Raw genomic sequence first — 17,705 nt, forward strand, 5'->3', positions numbered from 1 at the left:
ATAAAATATGATTAAAAAAACACTAGTAAAAAAGTTAAATTTTATTTTTTATTTCCTTATTTTCGTCGATCTTTAATTTTAATTTCTCTATTTTAAAATAAAAATATTTAGTCATTTTAATTTTAAAAGTACGATATTTGAATCCTTCTATCAAATTGATATTTACTAATAGTTAAATTTTAAGGTTTACTTAAACTTATAAATAATGTGGCATTTAGTAATATAACATTTAGAGATAAAAAAGTTATGTAAATGAGACTTGTTAAGAAAATAAATACTAATAACTTGTTAAAATAAATATAAATAAAGATGTTTTTTAGGTTATTTTTTTATTTTTATCTTTATATGTCATATTATTAAATATCATGTCATTTAAGTAGTAACAAATCAATAAACAATATCAAAATTTATTAATTAATGAATATAAAATTAATGATAGAACTAATGTTTTATATTTTTAAAAATAGAGAATAAAATATCTCTATTTTAAAATAAGGATCAAAATTGCAAATTAATAAAAAATAAAGTAAACAAAAGTATAATCTAGATATAAAATATTATTTTATATACATTATTAAGGATAAAGCATGATATAAAAAATACTTGTAAAAAAGCAGAGAAAATGTAAATATATTTTACAATGTCATCTAATTTTATATTATCATAAAACAAATTATAAAATTCATATCAACAATATTTTTTTTTAACAAAAGTAAATTATATAATTTCATTTTAAATAAGATTGTTAATACACACAATAACAAATTCAAAAACATGGAGTTAGGGTACAATTTTAACGATTGACATTTTTAAAAGAGCACGAACCACTTAATTAACTTGTCATATATCATTACATTTTAAAAGTGTAGCTTTACACTATAAATACGAAAGTGAAAGCTTACACAAAATTTGAGGAGACTTATTTGTTGGTTACCAAATAATTTCAAACTGTTATTATATACGAAAAAATTATAATAATAATTGTTATTATTATTATTATTATTATGATTGTCATAATAATAATAATAATTATTATTAAATTAAGTGTTAAGTTTTCTAAATTATATTTTAATAACTTTTATATAAAATAAATGTTATCAATATAATTAAAGGAAAGATGGAAATTAAATGCTAGGATTATGAACTTTAAGTCATTTAAATTGAAGTAGTGGTTAAATAAATAATTAATTATATTAACACACTTAGTAAATGGTTAGATTTCTTAAACAAACTAATAGATGTTCAATTAACTTTCATTTCATATTTATTCATTAGCATAAACAGGCCGTAATTTTCATTTTTCATATTATTCATTAACATAATACGTTATCGCACATTTATTGTTATAAATGCAATTAATTTTTATTTAATTTAATTATTATCGATATTATATATTTAATAATATTATAATTAATATTTCATCTGTTCTATATTTAGCGTTTAAGATTTTGGTATAATACTTAAGAATTACAATTAATATGTCTAATTTCATAAAAAGAACTATGTAACCTTTTAATATATTCTTAAACATTTTAGATTCTTATGAATTAAAATAAATAAAAATTACTAAAGCGTGAAAAAATGAAATGAAATGGAAAGAGTACATTCTTTTCTATCAATTCTACACAAATATTATAATCGATACTTTTTTAAGCCCGTCTATTTAATATAGGAAATCCACGAAAAAGAAAATTGAGGGGAAAAAAATCCAAATTAAGTCATGAATCACAATTTTATTTATGAGATATGGAGAAGACCCAAAAAACCCATATACAACTTATTGTTCAACCAAGAAAGAAACAAGCCCTTGAGCTGGTTTTTCACTTTCCACAACTACAACATTGTTAGTGACATTGGTCACAGAATGTGCCAAGAACTTGTCCTCCCCTTGTGCATGAAATGAATACTGGAAATTACTAATCCGATTGGGGAATAGCAGAACATTTGAAAAATCAGCCACCCACTTTGTGCCATTTCCTGCCACACTTAACTTCCCAACCGTTGATCTCAAACTCATCCCCATCACATTGTTCCTATCAGCCACCACTTGATCAATCTCACTGAATTCACCATCTAGAGTTATAATTGGAACCTTGCTTTTGGAGTTCCCTGAGAACATATTGTCAACTATATTCAAACCAGAAACTTTTCCTTTAATTGACTTCAAAACTATGTTAGCATCCCCCAAGAAAAACCCATTAGTCACATGAACTTGAACAGGATCTTCCAGCACTATACCTGTATACAAAAAAAAAAAAGTTCAATTTTTGGTCTATGAGTAGAAGGGAAATGGAGAGAAAAAAACTGGTAAATGTGACAAATGATGTAATAAGAAATGAAGAGAAAAATAAGGAAAAAAAATGGAGATGGAGAAAACAACTTAGGATTACCTCGTATCCATAGTCTCGTTTACATATAACATGAAAATTATTTGGAACCATAGTTCTTAAAAATGTGAATTTGAACTTAACATATCCTCTAATAAACCCTTTTTATGTTAATAACCAGATATTTTGAGTATAAAGTTTGCAAAACTATACATTTGAAGATGATCCAATAATAATTCAATAATTAGTAATCTAATTAGCGGTCAAATAATAATTACTAAGATAAACTCTTGATATTATCTTAAGAAAGTGAATTTGAATCTAACTTAAATATATAAGACTAGTTTATAAAGTAAGAATTATTTTTTATTTATATATTATATATATTGACTATATCTCTGGTCAACATAAGCTCTTCGGTCATAGTGATGAACCATATAATAATTTCTCTAAAATGTGAAATGAAAGTGAAACTAAGTGTAAGAATATAATAAGTCATACCTGTATAGTCCATGTAACAATTATCAATCCTAGTTTGTGAATATCCAGGCAGTTTGACCAAAATGCCAATGCCACCAAAACCTGTGGCTTTGTTATAACAATGCACCCCAGTGACCATGTTGGCCTGACCCCTCAGAACAACCCCTATGGCTGCAGAAAAGATTGCAACATCTGTGATGGCATTGTCATTGCTGGCAAGATCAATGGCAGTGCCAGTGAAATTCCTCTCCCTTTTGTCCCCACCAACTGTTGAGTGCTGCCCAAGGAAACAGCTTGAGATGAAGGTCTCATGGCTCCCTTGGACTAGAATCCCTTCTGTGGTGAAGTGCAGGAAGAAGCAGTTGTTGATCCTTGTTCTGGCTGAATCAGCAATGAATATGCCTCCACCCCTGAAGCCAGAATCAAAGAGAATGTCTCTGAATGTTATGTCTTCATAGTAAATACCATTTGGTTGCTGAAGTTTTGTGCTGCTGATAACTGATGTTTTAGGATGCTTTTTGGAATTTGATGACCATAACTCAACAAGATGCCTATCAGTGGGGAATGAATCAGAAGCTCTCAATGTTCCTCCTTTTACCTGATCAATCATTTATGTACTTTTTAAGTGCAAGAAGATTAAGCATAGGACTGCAACATTATTGCCAACAAAAATTACTTCAATTTAACTTCTCACATGTATAGTTTTCTTAACTAAACAATCTACTAAAGCTTGGCTAATGATGGTAAGAATTGTTTTATTTGGATAAGAGTTATCAGATAACAAAAAATAAACATAAGATTTTATTTATTCTATCTCAACTCTCACCAAAACACTAATGTTAATGGTTAAGATGGTAAGAGTCTAATAAGTCATAAATGTTGATCGGAGTATTATTTTTTTCAATCTCTCCTTTTAGTCTTTTATATAATCAATCAAAGATTCAGCACAAAGATTATTCATGAAAAGTAATACTAACAATGAAAGTGTATGCATCAATTGCAAGTTAGTTTAGTCCAAGCGTAATACAAAATATAATAAATTCAAATTATAGGAAAGAAATTTGAGTCAGTTTAGTTAAAAGATTAATCTAATGCGGATATAATTGATTAATATATGATCATGTCTTCAAAAAAAAAAATGCGTGGAGTACAAGATATCCAAAATGATTATACTTATAGTGCACATTTCCGTTAAGGATTTGCTGATATAGAAGATGATTTTTCTTCTTGCTTAATTTTCTTTCTTTCTTGGTAGAAGTTGTTGGAGAAAGTACATATTAAATAGGAGTATAACTGAGAAAAAAAAATATTAATTAGACTTTGAACTTTTAAAAGGTCAATTATTTTGCGAGAGAGAAAAAAAAAGTTATAAGAATTAAGATCTAAAAAAAATTTTAGATATAAGAGTAAAATTTATTAAAAATTACAAAATTTTGTGAATTTCTCTTGTAATTTAGTTTAATCAATAATACTATGTTAGAAAAGTATATTATTAAAACCCCTTTATTTAAAGTCAGATAAAAAAAAATACTATAAAATATGTGTATAATTAATTTTAAATTTTAAAATTTAAAATTTATTAAGAGGATATATGAGAATGACATGGTCATTGGTCTTTGATCATATATCCCTCATACATTAACTCTCATAACTATGAAAATGGTAGTCAAGCAAAAGAATACCTTATAGTAGTGACAAAAATAATGAGTATTCAAGAAATTAAAATCAAATGAAGCGTTATAATGTGATTTTTTTTTTCTATATAAATAACTTTAGAAATTAATTACCATGACCCCTGTTTTGGCTTCATTCACCTAAACGTTTGAATTAGATGAATCCAAGTTCAATGGCTAGAGTGATGCTTTTGTTTTTATATATATTTTACTATGATTACCTTAGCAATGAAGCGTGACTGAAGGGGAGTTGCTAAACACTTCCCTTTCAAGTTTCAACAATCAACATTGTGTTACAGGTAAATCAAACTTTGACCCATGAAATTTGGCTTGTGGTTTGTTGTTTCTGGGAGTTTAATATGCATATATATAGTTAGTATAAAAATTTTACACCGATAACCAGTTAAAATTTTCATTTTTTATTATAATTTTTAATATAATTATCATACAAATTAACAAACTTATGGTTTATAATTAGATATTGTGTGTAAATATCATTTATTCTTTTATTAAGTGAATAGATGCAAAGTTTTTTTTATTATTTTTATTGCTTTGTTAAAAAGATTTATGCAAAAGCAAGGCATATCCAGATGAAAGACAGTAAGCAGCAACCAAAAGGCAAGCATGAAAAGAGGGAATGAGAGAAAATGCTGACCACAACATTGCCACCACCAGAGGAAGGAAATGTGATGGGTTTGCTGATAGTGTAGTTTCCACCTTGCAGATCAATCACAACCCCTCCAAGATCCTTAATCCCTTGAAGCATCTCAAGTCCACTCTCCAACCCAAAAGCTTCTCCCACTGCTTTCAGAATGGCATCACTGCTCTCTTTTGCTCCTGTGGGGTCTGCACCATACTCACTTGGGTACACCACTCTACCACTCTGATTCATATTCAAAATCAACACTATTAAATTTGCATAAATATGCACTATTGTCACAATCATGTTCGAGTCAGAAAAGATTATTATGTATGACAAAGTTTCCCTTATGAGTATTTAATATAATTGTACACTTAGAACTAAAGATATGGGAGAATAAATTAATTAAATGCCAAAAAGTTGAAAAAAATAAAAAATGTGACTTACATTTTTTGTATCTGGAGATGGAGATGGAGATGGTGGTTGGGAGAGGGCAGAGGCCATTCTATCCTTAAGTTTGTTCCTGAAATGAGGCAGTGGTGTGTGTTTGCTGAAGCAAGTGGCTTCTTGTACCACCAACAATAAGAGAAAGGCTAAGGTTGAGAATCTCATGGTTTTGGATACTGAAACGAGTTTAGAATGTAGAATTTGGTTTTTCATATACTATTAAGAGAAAGAGAGAGGCAATAAAGTGTTAGTGGTAGATATAACTGTGTTGCTCCCCCTCTTTAAGATACTTGCTTCTCTTTTGAATTGGTTTTCTCTCTGCATGCATGTTCCCCATGAGACTTTATAGAGTGACACGGTTGCCGAAACCTAATAGTGTGCATGCTTCTAAATTAATTGCATATCATCCCAATTTTATGTTTTTCTTCTGTTTTTTTATTTACCTTTTAATATATAACTTATTTATTATAAAATTCAACCACTCATCATAAGAAGTAGTTTGTTATTGTATGGGATTTTAACCAACCTAATAGTTATGCGTGAAAAGTGAAATATGGTGGTTATTATAAAAAGTATGTGAATCTAATTATTTTTTCAAAAATTATGGCAGGATATGTAGCTAAAATAAGGGGATAAAGAATAAAAAAAATAACAGTTACAATAATTGCTCTAAGATGTGATCTAGTGAATAAGGGGTACAATGTTAAAAAGTAGAACATGGCTCTAAGAGAATATATATATATATATATATATAACTCTAAAAGAGTTACACTAATTCTTAACCATTGATCAACTTTTAATCTAACGGTTCTAATATAAACATAATAACTTATAATCTAACGATTCAATTCCTTCTCGCGCGCAAACAAACACCTAGATACGCCGTTCCTTCTTACAACCAAATTGAAATCGCACGACGTTGCCTCCTACATACACGAATTCAACCTTACCCTACCTCTCACTCGCACAGCCAAATTGAAATCGCACAAGGTTTGCTTTTGGTCCTTCCTACGCAAGAGAGAATTGAATCGTTAGATTATAAGTTATTATGTTTATATTAGAACTGTTAGATTAAAAGTTGATCAATAGTTGAGAATTGATAGAGTTACACCGGTGTATTTGAACCCTCTTCATATATATATATATATATATATATAACACATTATAGTGTGGAAGAAGAGACTTGAATACTTTGGTGATAACTATATTATTTTATCGGAACAATGATTGAATCATAACATGAAGTTATTTTACATTATCAGTGTCACTTATTTGTTCCTAAAATTATATTTTTATTATAAAAATATGAAATCATTTAATGAATAAAGATATTTAATCAGGTGTGTGAAGCATTTCTTTTAACGATGCTTTTAAGAGAAAAAAGAATTCAACTCTCTGTTATTTTGTACTTCTATTTCTAATTATTTTTTAAAATACTTTTGGTGTGTTGCATCATTTCTTACAAAAATAACTAATAATAAAGTTAATTTTGTAAAAGAGAAATGTTAACAACACATTTCTCTTAATACATCATCTTTTATTAAATTTTTTGAAAATTACGAAATTTAAAGAGAGAATCATTAAATTGTGAAATCCATTAAATTTTATGTTTTCTAATAATTTTAATCAATTAAAGAGAGTGCTATTTTTATTCCTTTTTCGTAAAATTATTATTATTTATGGTCTTATATATAACAAGTTTTCACTTTATTGTTTTGTTTATTTTTTCATAAGAACTATTTTGTAATTTTTTTTTCTTGCTTTAATTATTTCTTTACCATAACTCTTAATCAATTAACAATTTTTTGAGAAAAATAATAAATATTCAAAAATTAATGAGATAAACCCTTTCTTTCTCCTATTAAAATTGAAGATGAGTTGACATAATTTTTAGATGATTAATATTTTCTTTCTAAATATCAATTAATTAGATAAGAAATAATTAAATAAAAAATATATTATTAATTTCAAAAAATGTTATGTGTAATTTTGGAAAACAATTTAAATTATTTACAAATATCAAGGGAGTCTATATACCTAATGTCTAATATCTTAAGTTCTAATTTTATTATTTTATTGTCATTCAAATGATAATTTAGTTTTTTGTTTTTTCAGATTCTGCTCAATTTTGGTTTGTTTTAGTGCCTATAATAGTTAATGTGTTCAAATTTTGTTGGTTTCAGAAATCGATGGACGAAGTCTAGAGGTGCTCGGCAATTTATAAAGCATTAAATCGTCTAAAAAAATTAAATTGAACAAACCGTTAATCTTAAAATTTGAAAACAAAAAAATTGCATTCTTTTGTTCGATAATTATACTATATTCAGAACTAAATCAAATTGAAACCCTAATTTAATGACTTTATATTTTTTTAATCTAATATTTAAATACATTCTAGCACCTAATATATTGTTGAAAAAATAAAATAATATATTTTTTGTGTAGTTATTGATCGGATGTTATATATATAAGGAGATCGATTTTATTTCAAGTAACTTAGTTGTTTTTTGCTTTCTAAATTTTAGCAGTCTTTACAAATAGTGAAAAATATAGATTAGAATAAGATATGGTTCTATGTAAGTTAGAGTTGACTACTAGTTTCTTAATTTTAGGAGTTTAGTTTCAATTTTAAATTATGTTGTATGTTCCTAATTTTATGGTGTTTTAATTCTGGACTACTCCTCAATCATCTTATGTATGACTTTTAAGTTGTACCTACTACACTGTTTGAGATGGATGATAATTCGTTTCATTTTGAAGATCACCTAGCTATTACTAGAGAGCAAGTGGTGCACCACTATAATGTTATTGCAAGTTACATTGAATGATACGAAGGATCTTCCACTCATTCTTGATATGCCCACTTGATTGATAATTGCCTAGAATCCCACCTGTTTATGTGCATAAACCAATCTAGGACAAATGTACCTTCATCCAAAGCCAGTAATAGTCAAGAGTTACCTCACTATTAACTTTACAATGTGACTATTCAGGGTTTAGTTTGATACTATTTTTGTCTATAATATTCTAAATATATGGGTGCATGTTGAAGGATTGCTAGGCACTTGCATATTACAATCTGTTCCGGCCAAAGGGTGGACTAGGGTTTTTTCCTAGATCGTGCCTTAGAGCCAGAGCATTTAAAAGTGTAATCTGCCCTCTCAACTCTAGGGTTTTAGGTTATATAGTCTTCTTGCTTATAGGCCTCGCGGGCCTCGAGAATATAGGGATTTCCTTAACCGCTCTTATCTATAAAATAACTGATGAGCAAGGGTGGGGTCTTACCCTTGCCACAGGATGGTATCGATATAAGGGGTAGGGCTCGGCTCCCGACCGACTAGGACCATTTGGGGGACCTAGTCGGTTATTTACCGAGTAGGTTCTTAGACAAGTGGGATTAATGTGGGGTCGGCCAGGCTCATGCGAGGGGCATAGTCGGTCATAGACCGAGTACCCCTAAAAGAGGGGGTCGGCCTAGGTTCTAATCAGTCTGCTACATATGGTGGAGTCAGGTCGGGTCACGTTGACCAGTCGGGTACTGACCGGGATGGTCCACTAGCCTTCCAGCCTTGAGCCTATAAGGCGGAAAGGCTTAAAGTGTAGCCCCTGGTAAGCTATGTCGGGAATAAAGCGATACCCCTGTCGCCTCGATTCTTAGCCCCTTGGGACTCGACAGGCTTCCCACTGGGATGTTTCGTGGGTTTGTAGTCGGTCCTGTGCGCGCGGGGAGTGCCAGTCGGACTGCAACTGGGACGGTCCACTAGCCTTCCAGCCTTGAGCCTATAAGGCGGAAAGGCTTGAAATGTGGCCCTTGTAGACATGTCGGGAATGGGGCGATACGCCTGTCGCCTCGATTCTTGGCTCCTTGGGACTTGACAAGAAGTGTCTTTTCATTTCATCAACGAAGAGACATGCATTTATTGCGAAACCGGCGTTGCAGGATGTGAGTTAATGCGGTGCCACGTGGAGGTGTTTGTCATTAAAGTCGAGGGTGTGGGACCCTCCAGTGCAGGTCTCGTAACGTCTCGCATGCGTTGTGACCCTTGGGTCTCAATTACCACGCGCGCATTGTAACTCTTGGGCCTCACCCCTCACGCGCGGCCCTTCTCCTTATAAATATCCATCATCTGGGAACTTTTGATTTTGCTTTTGCCTCCTATTATGCGCGTCCCCTTCCTCCGGTGATAGTTTTTGCCTTCTTGTGGTCTACGGCGGTGCACGGCGGTTCTGTGCCTGTGTTGGGTGGGAGAAGGTTGTGAGGGTGAACCCTAGGTACGCGCATCTATCTCCTCGTCTTAGTAGCTTTTATTTTGAAGCCAAATCCTTCCTCTGTCGTTAGTAAAGTTAGGTTTTATTTATAAAATGGAAATGGCTACTGTAAGTTATAGAGACTTGTACAAATGGGTTAGGGACGATGTGCTAAGATGTGATTCATCCCTGAATTCTTGTGCTGCCATGGATGGCTTTTGCCGGGAGCACGTAGTGTGTAGTGAGGGTGCTGGTATTATTATTTGCGAGTCGTGTGTAGATAAGGAACCTGTCTGTGTTAGTTCCCCTAGTGCTCCGCCGCTAGAACGTTTCACATTTTGTTATGCTACACTTATTTCCAAAATTAAAGTTAGGTGGCCCCTTACCGAGTGTGAGAAAGGAGTACTCCGAGTGTTAAATGTGGCCCCCACCCAACATCACCCAAATGGATGGGCTTTTGTTCGTGGGTTCGAGATTTTATGCTCAGGCCTCGGTATTTCGCCGACTGTCAACAAGTTCTTTTACTTTTTTGAAAGTCGGATATCTAAACGTAGTAGTTGGGTGTCGGTCGGTGGAGTTATGGGCAGGGGGTTGTTATCCCTATTCCAACAATCCTATAAAGATTTTAAGAGGGCTTACTTCCGGATTCGTTGTACGGTGGGTAACGAAAGCTTGCTCGAGGGGTACCCGTTGTATTGGTGTGAGAGACCTTCGCCTATTAAGGGGTTAGAGGTTGATGCCTTATCGGAAAATGACCGAGAGGAGGTTAAAAAACTTGAAGACCTCAAAACCATCTTCAACACTGCCAAACTTCTAGATTTAGAAAATAGGCCCACTGAACTGAAAATCTACATAGGTATTTACGATTTTTCTGTGATTATTGTCGTTGCTTTACTTAACAAAATTCAATTGTGAACATAGTGTATTGCTGAACTTATTGCAGAAAACATGGCCAGCCTAAGTAACCGAGAGCTTCGGAAACTGTGGAAAGAGCAAGAAGCGTCCAAAGCTGTCGGGGTTGAAGGGTCGGCGACCGAGAAGGTGGCGGAGTCTGGAGCGCCCCTTCCGCAGAAACAGGCGGGTGCTACCCCGCTTAAGCGTCGCCGAGAGGTCGATAAGTCAATATCGGTCGTGAATCTGGAAACTATAGTTGCCAACGAAGACGGTGGTGAAAGAGATGAAGAGAACGAGTAATACTTCGCGGAGCCAGTCGGTAAAATTCCGCATTGTATGATAATCTAAGTAAAATTCTGATTCATATGACAATTGATGCTTCTTGTATCCAGTCGGCAAAATTCCGCATCGTATGATAATCTAAGTAAAAATCCGATTCATATGACAATTTATAAAATTTTGCCAAGTAAAATTGATGCTTTGTGTATCCAGTCGGTAAAATTCTAACTCATATGACAATCCAGAAAATTGTCTGAGTAAGATTACTTTGCGACTAAAGTCGGCAAATTTCCGACTCATGGACAACAATTTTTCGAAGGTGAGGCATCAGTCTAAACAGTCGTCGAAATTCCGAATCGAATGATGGGTGAGAATTTTGTTCAAGTTGAAAATTGAAATTCACAAATAGATGATTCGTCATTACCCCGTGTCGCCACCGGCCCGAAACGGGCTTTCGGCATTCGCGAAGGATGGTTGGACTCTTTTATTTGTTTAAAAATATGGATTGCTAGAATGACTTATTCTCAAACTGAGACCTTGTCAAACGAGCAATTTTATTAAAAGGCTCACCAATCCATGTTAATCCCAAGCGGGACCCTCCATGGATTAGCGGTTTTCATAAAAAGGAAGGGTTCATGGAGTCGCCACCAATGTTTTACTCAAAACATTGGAAAAAGAAGTTTAAGGCAATCGATTCAAAAATCGACTTCGGCCATGACAACCAGAGTCGGGTAAGGGAGTCGGTTACGCGTGGGGAAGGTGTTAGCACCCCACAGCGCCCCTTTCGGGTTCCCTATGACAGATTATTTCTAAAAATAATAGTGCGAAATTACTAAATTACCCCTATTTATTCTAAACAATTATAACTTAACTATCTACATGATGACAGTTAAATATACACACAGAAAGCAGTAAAAGGAAGGTCTTAAGAAGAAACCTTTGAAGCGTGCTTTTATATTCAAGTAAAACTGGGAAGCTTTGTGGCGTTCCCTCGCTCTACAAGCCCGCTCGCTCCCTCCTAGAAAATTTTAACTATGGAAATCTGGAGGATTTCCCTTCGACTCAGTTCGAGACTCAAGCAAAAAGCTCAGAACTCGAGAACTTTGTCGGATCAACTCTCCGAGTGATTTCTAGGCAGAGCACTGCTCAAAAAAACCCAGAATACTCAAGAAGAGGGTTAAAACTCAGTGTAAAAGTGTAGAATGACGTCCAAATGACGTCTTATTTATAGGGAACAGGCGCAATACGGGCCCTGGAGTCAATACGGCCCGTATTGAGTTTTTGAACTACAATACGGCCGTATTGAATTCAGTACGGCCGTATTGAAGTTCAAGAAACCTCAATACAGCCGTATTGAGTTCAGTGCGGCCGTATTGAAGTTCAAGAAACCTCAATACGGCCGTATTGAGTTCAGTGCGGCCGTATTGAAGTTCAAGAAACCTCAATACGGCCGTATTGAGTTCAGTGCGGCCGTATTGTAGTTCAAAATGTTCAATACGGCCGTACTGAACTTTTGGGAGGCCGTATTGGGCTTCATTCCCTCCACTTCCTTATTTTGAGCTATTACAAGACCTCTAGACCTACAGAGAATCCTCCTAGGGCCTTCCATGAGTCCTTCTGGCTGACTTTCCTTCAGTCCTCAAGAGTCTTCAAGCTTTATTTCCGACCCGGACAATTTTAGGGGTCTACAGCTGCCCCCCCTTTACTTAGTCGGACGGCCTTTTGGTGTACCGGCTGACAAGTAAAGGAGTTGACCCAATTGTCCGGGTGATGTGCCAACCTTCTGACTTGTAGCGTCTTCCGGTGGAAAATTGTTGAGTAGCCTCTCCAGGTTGTTGCATACCTCGGCGCTTCTGACAACCTCGGTAGCTAAGTTTACCCTCTCCAGGGTCAACTTCACTCGACGCCCGAGCCGGAAGTTGAACACCAACGTGCCTCTGACGACGCTGATGGTTGAGTACTGTCTCTCCAGACTTTGAGTACCGTCTCTCCAGACTCTGAGTACCGTCTCTCCAGACTTTGAGTACCGTCTCTCCAGACTTTGAGTACCGTCTCTCCAGACTTTGAGTACCGTCTCTCCAGACATTGAGTACCGTCTCTCCAGACTTTGAGTACCGTCTCTCCAGACTTTGAGTACCGTCTCTCCAGACTTTGAGTACCGTCTCTCCAGACTTTGAGTACCGTCTCTCCAGACTTTGAGTACCGTCTCTCCAGACTTTGAGTACCGTCTCTCCAGACTTTGAGTACCGTCTCTCCAGACTTTGAGTACCGTCTCTCCAGACTCTGAGTACCGTCTCTCCAGACTTTGAGTACCGTCTCTCCAGACTTTGAGTACCGTCTCTCCAGACTTTGAGTACCGTCTCTCCAGACTTTGAGTACCGTCTCTCCAGACTTTGCTTCGGTTGTCTCTGACGACCTAGGCAACTGAGTTTGCCCTTTCCAGGGTCTGCGTCCGTGTCTTCTGATCACTTCGGCAATGCGAGTTTACCCTCTCCAGGGATCTGAGATGATTTTTTTGTCTCCACAGTCCACTATGTTGCTTCGATGGTTTTTCTGATTTTGTGCCACTGAGGGCTGGATAACACAGGGATCCGTCTAGGGGATGTGCAGTCATTCATAGGTTCTTGTGCCCCAACTTGCATTTGCATAATTGGTACCCATGGGGAATTTCTGACTCCTTGGGGTGTAGACACAGATGCTCTTCTTGAATTGAGCGATGCCTTATGTTTGGCTGACGTCCTTTGACGTTGGTGGAGTATCCCGGTTGTCCTTATTCGGGTGTCTCCTTTGATTTTTTTGATTTTTGTAGCCTCTGTGTAGGCTGTTATCCGCTGGGGGATTCTGTCGTTCAATTCTTGACTGGCCTCTTCTGTTAGGCAAATCATCTTGATGTTCGGTGGTTGGCTGTACGCCCAAATTCCGCTTGGGGAATACTTATTGATATATTTTTTATTTTTCTCCTTTTGTAGGGGTGCCTCTTGAGTAGGCGACTGGGGATTTGGGGATCTTATGTATCCCAGAGTATTATTTAGGAAGTCTCTGCAGGCTTAGCCTCACTCAGCGCTTGAGTCAGAGAGCTATCTTCCACTGAGGAAGTTTCAAGTCCTTTGACTGAATATTTTGCTTTGGATGATCGCGCTTCCATTGGGGATTTTGACGATCTTGCTTTGGTAGCTCTCGCTGGGGATTTGTTCCATGAGCTTAAGCTGAGGTTTCTCTGGGGAGTATTATTTCTGCGAGCCTCTCCAGGCTCATTTATTCTGTACAGTTGGGGAGTATTATTTCAGCAAGCCTCTCCAGGCTCAATTATTCTGAGAGAGTATTGTTTCGGCAAGCCTCTCCAGGCTCAGTTATTCTGAGAGAGTATTATTTCGGCAAGCCTCTCCAGGCTCAGTTATTCTGAAGGAGTATTATTTCGGCAAGCCTCTCCAGGCTCAGTTATTTCTGAGAGAGTATTATTTCGGCGAGCCTCTCCAGGCTCAATTATTCTGTACGTTTTATTGATTTTCTGAATTTCTGCATTTTGTTTGCTGCTGTCATACACAAGCAATTTTTCTATTTTTTCTATTTTATGCGACTGCCTCATGATGAGGTCTTTGAATGTGCAATTAATGTGCGTGTGATGCACAAATGCAAGTTTTATTATTTAATGTTTTTTAGAAAAATGAATGGCTCTCCCTATCCTCCTTTTCTTGGAGGAATTTCTGTCATCGACGAGAGGGAATATTTTTGTGAGCCTTTTTCACAGGAGATTACGGATTTTATAGGAACCCCTCCAATTTTCTTTATTGACTGATTATTAAAGGAATTTCGTACAATTTTTATGAAATACCAATTTTAGAGGCATAATCACATGGTCAAGAGAGAAGAGAAAATGAATAGATATTTTATTGATATTCACAAGTGTTTTTACAGAAAGATATACAGAAGGAATTTCTGAAGAATGGCTGGCCAGGGTAGGCTATATACATTGGGTTTAACAATTATATCTGTAATTGTTGCTCTTTACATTCCCCTAGTTGCTTCGGGTGAGATGCTTGAGCCAGGAGTGTAGATGCTGCAAGACGCTTGCTTCTAGAAGATAATCACTTGAACCACCTTTCGGTTTTCGACTCAAGTGATCGTTACTTGCTTTGTTTTTGTATCTTATTCTTTTGCCCCTAAATTTTGCCTAGGACGTATCCTAGCGGGGATAGATTCGCCTTTGTTTTGCCTAGTACCCTTGTACTGGCAGGCTTTTATTTTTCCCTAATTTTTGCCTAGGACGCCCTTTTCGGGTTTTCATCCTAGCGGGCTTATGCAAGCAACGTCTTCAAGCATAATACTTCTTTACCACGTCAACATTGACTGGGTATCGAAGTTCTTCTCCATCCATGTCTGTGAGGGTTAATGCTCCTCCTGAGAAGGCTCGTTTTATCACTTATGGTCCTTAGTAATTTGGGGCCCACTTTCCGATTTTGTCCTTTTGAGCTGGTAGCAATTTCTTCATTACCAGCTCTCCCTCATGGTAGACTCGAGGGTGGACTTTCTTGTCAAAAGCCTTTTTGATCTTCCTCTGATAGGCTTGACCATGGCATATGGCGTTCAGCCGTTTTTCTTCGATGAGGTTCAATTGATCATATCGGCTTTGAACCCACTCTGCCTCGGAAAGTTTTGCTTCCATAATTACCCTTAAAGAAGGTATCTTGACTTCGACGGGTAGAACTGCCTCCATCCCATAGACGAGGGAGAATGGAGTAGCTCCTGTAGATGTGCGTACTGAAGTCCTATAACCATGAAGAGCGAAGGGTAACATCTCGTGCCAGTCTTTAATGAGGCAACCATCATTTGCCCTATTTTCTTGATGTTCTTATTGGTTGCCTCGACTGCCCCATTCATCTTTGGCCGATATAAGGAAGAGTTGCGGTGTTGGATCTTGAATTCTTGGCACAGTTCTTCCACCATTTTATTATTCAGATTAGATCCATTTTCAGTGATGATTTATTTCTCCATGCTTCCACTAGATTATTCTAAAATCTTTTGGGACAAGAGAGAAGAGAAAGGAAAGATATTTTTGTTCTGAAGTTTGTGTTTTAGAGAGGATTTATTTTTCAAAAATGGTTTTTGTAAGAATGGATGGCCAAGGTAGGCTTATGTGTTTAGGCTTGTTTGATTAAACACTTATGAAGTTAAGAAGTCGTGTTGTGATTCGACAACTTGGATAGCTTCCCTTGAACCTTTCTTGAATTCGGCTCGTGGTACCATCATGGATTTCTTTTGTTTTTTTGTTTATTTTGCAACCCTAATTTTTGCCTAGGTCACCCTTTCGTGGGATTCCTAGCGGGTTCTTTACTCTTATTTTTGCGCATCCCCTTTTTGGGTTTTCTGCCGAGCTTCTTTTATTTTAAAGGATTTATTTTTATCCATGATGGCACTTGTCGAGGCCAAGGGAAGGTGCTCCAAGTTGTCACACACACTTCCACATAAAAAATGATGCGGGTTTATTATTATTAAGATGATTTTAACCTCATTCATGTTTATTCAAACAGGGTTAAAAATAATGTGGTTTAGAATTTTATTATAAGGAAGAAAAGAAGCAATGAAGAATGATTTTATTATAATCATAGCGGAAACATGTGTCCTTATTTCATCACTGGTATGGGTCCTAATGTTGACCTCTTTTATCTCTCGGCCATGCCCCAAATTCACAGTCTCTAATTTCTCTTGACACGGTCGGAGTAGACGAGCTTCTTGATCTAGCAGTCTTTGCAGATCCGGAGAGATGGTCTCCTCATCACTGTCCAACTCAACCCATTCACCTTCGGATCCCGGTCAGAGCGAACAATTACAGACATAATTATTTTATTGGTTCTGTTTAGGTTTAGAATTATTAATGTTAATGAGGAAAGAGAGAAAAGAACAAAAAAGAGAGTAATGTGAAAAATGCCTCTTTATTGATATGTATTAAAACTGTACAAAAACCCTTATTTACATGAAAAGGTTCTCATGATCTCGGGTACTGATCATGAGTCCCTAAAAGAGAAATATGAAGGGGCCCTATCGTGGCTTGTTCTTCTCTCTACTCCTGCTTTGGCAGAGGATTCTTGCTCACGTCGGGCGCTGTCGAATCGAAGGTGACCCACCCGGCATCAATAAGGTTTTGGACCTTGTATTTGAGAGCTAGGCAGTTCTCTGTTGAATGCCCTGGTGCCCCCGAATGGTATAAACATTTGTCTTGTGGCTTGTACCAATCGGGGTAAGGTGGGTCGATCTTCCTTGGTGGAACATAAGCTATAAGTTTGGCTTCTACTAGCTTCGGCAGGAGATCGCTATAAGTGGTCAGAAGTTTATCAAACTTCTTCACAGGGGTGAATTGCGACCTTCCCGACTTCGAAGTGGAAGTAGCCGAGGGTATGGTTATAGCATTGACTCCTCCCTCTTTCTTCTTCCCGAAGGCCTTCTTAGCTTCATATGATTGGGAAGGCTTAGCCAGCTTCCCACTTTTAAGTCCTTGTTCCACTCTCTCCCCAATGGTGATGATGTCCGAGAAGAGTGTCGTTGTGTTCCCTATCATTTTATCGTAATAGGGACCAATCAACGAGTTGATGAATAAGGACACCGTCTCCTTATCCGACAGCGGGGGCTCTATCTGTGCCGCCAACTCCCTCCATCGTTGGGCGTACGCCTTGAAAGATTCATCACTTTTCTTACTCAAGGCTTGAAGATCTGACCTATCGG

At 36.1% G+C, this 17,705-nt stretch overlaps 1 protein-coding gene across 1 annotated transcript; it reads right to left on the reverse strand.

The window, feature by feature from the left end:
* Window positions 1-1,668: 1,668 nt before the first annotated feature.
* Window positions 1,669-6,001, reverse strand: LOC109803128 (polygalacturonase QRT3). Its single transcript, XM_020364578.3, has 4 exons — window positions 5,568-6,001; window positions 5,136-5,363; window positions 2,829-3,405; window positions 1,669-2,238 (listed from the first exon to the last, which is right to left on the reverse strand). Exons 1-4 carry the CDS (start codon window positions 5,778-5,780, stop codon window positions 1,778-1,780), a joined length of 1,479 nt encoding a protein of 492 aa, XP_020220167.2. The 5' UTR covers window positions 5,781-6,001; the 3' UTR covers window positions 1,669-1,777.
* Between the last annotated feature and the right edge of the window lie 11,704 nt (window positions 6,002-17,705).

This window comes from Cajanus cajan, chromosome 1, assembly GCF_000230855.2.
Source record: "Cajanus cajan strain Asha chromosome 1, NIPB_CcT2T_4, whole genome shotgun sequence".
In the NCBI taxonomy this organism is placed as follows: Eukaryota; Viridiplantae; Streptophyta; class Magnoliopsida; order Fabales; family Fabaceae; genus Cajanus; species Cajanus cajan.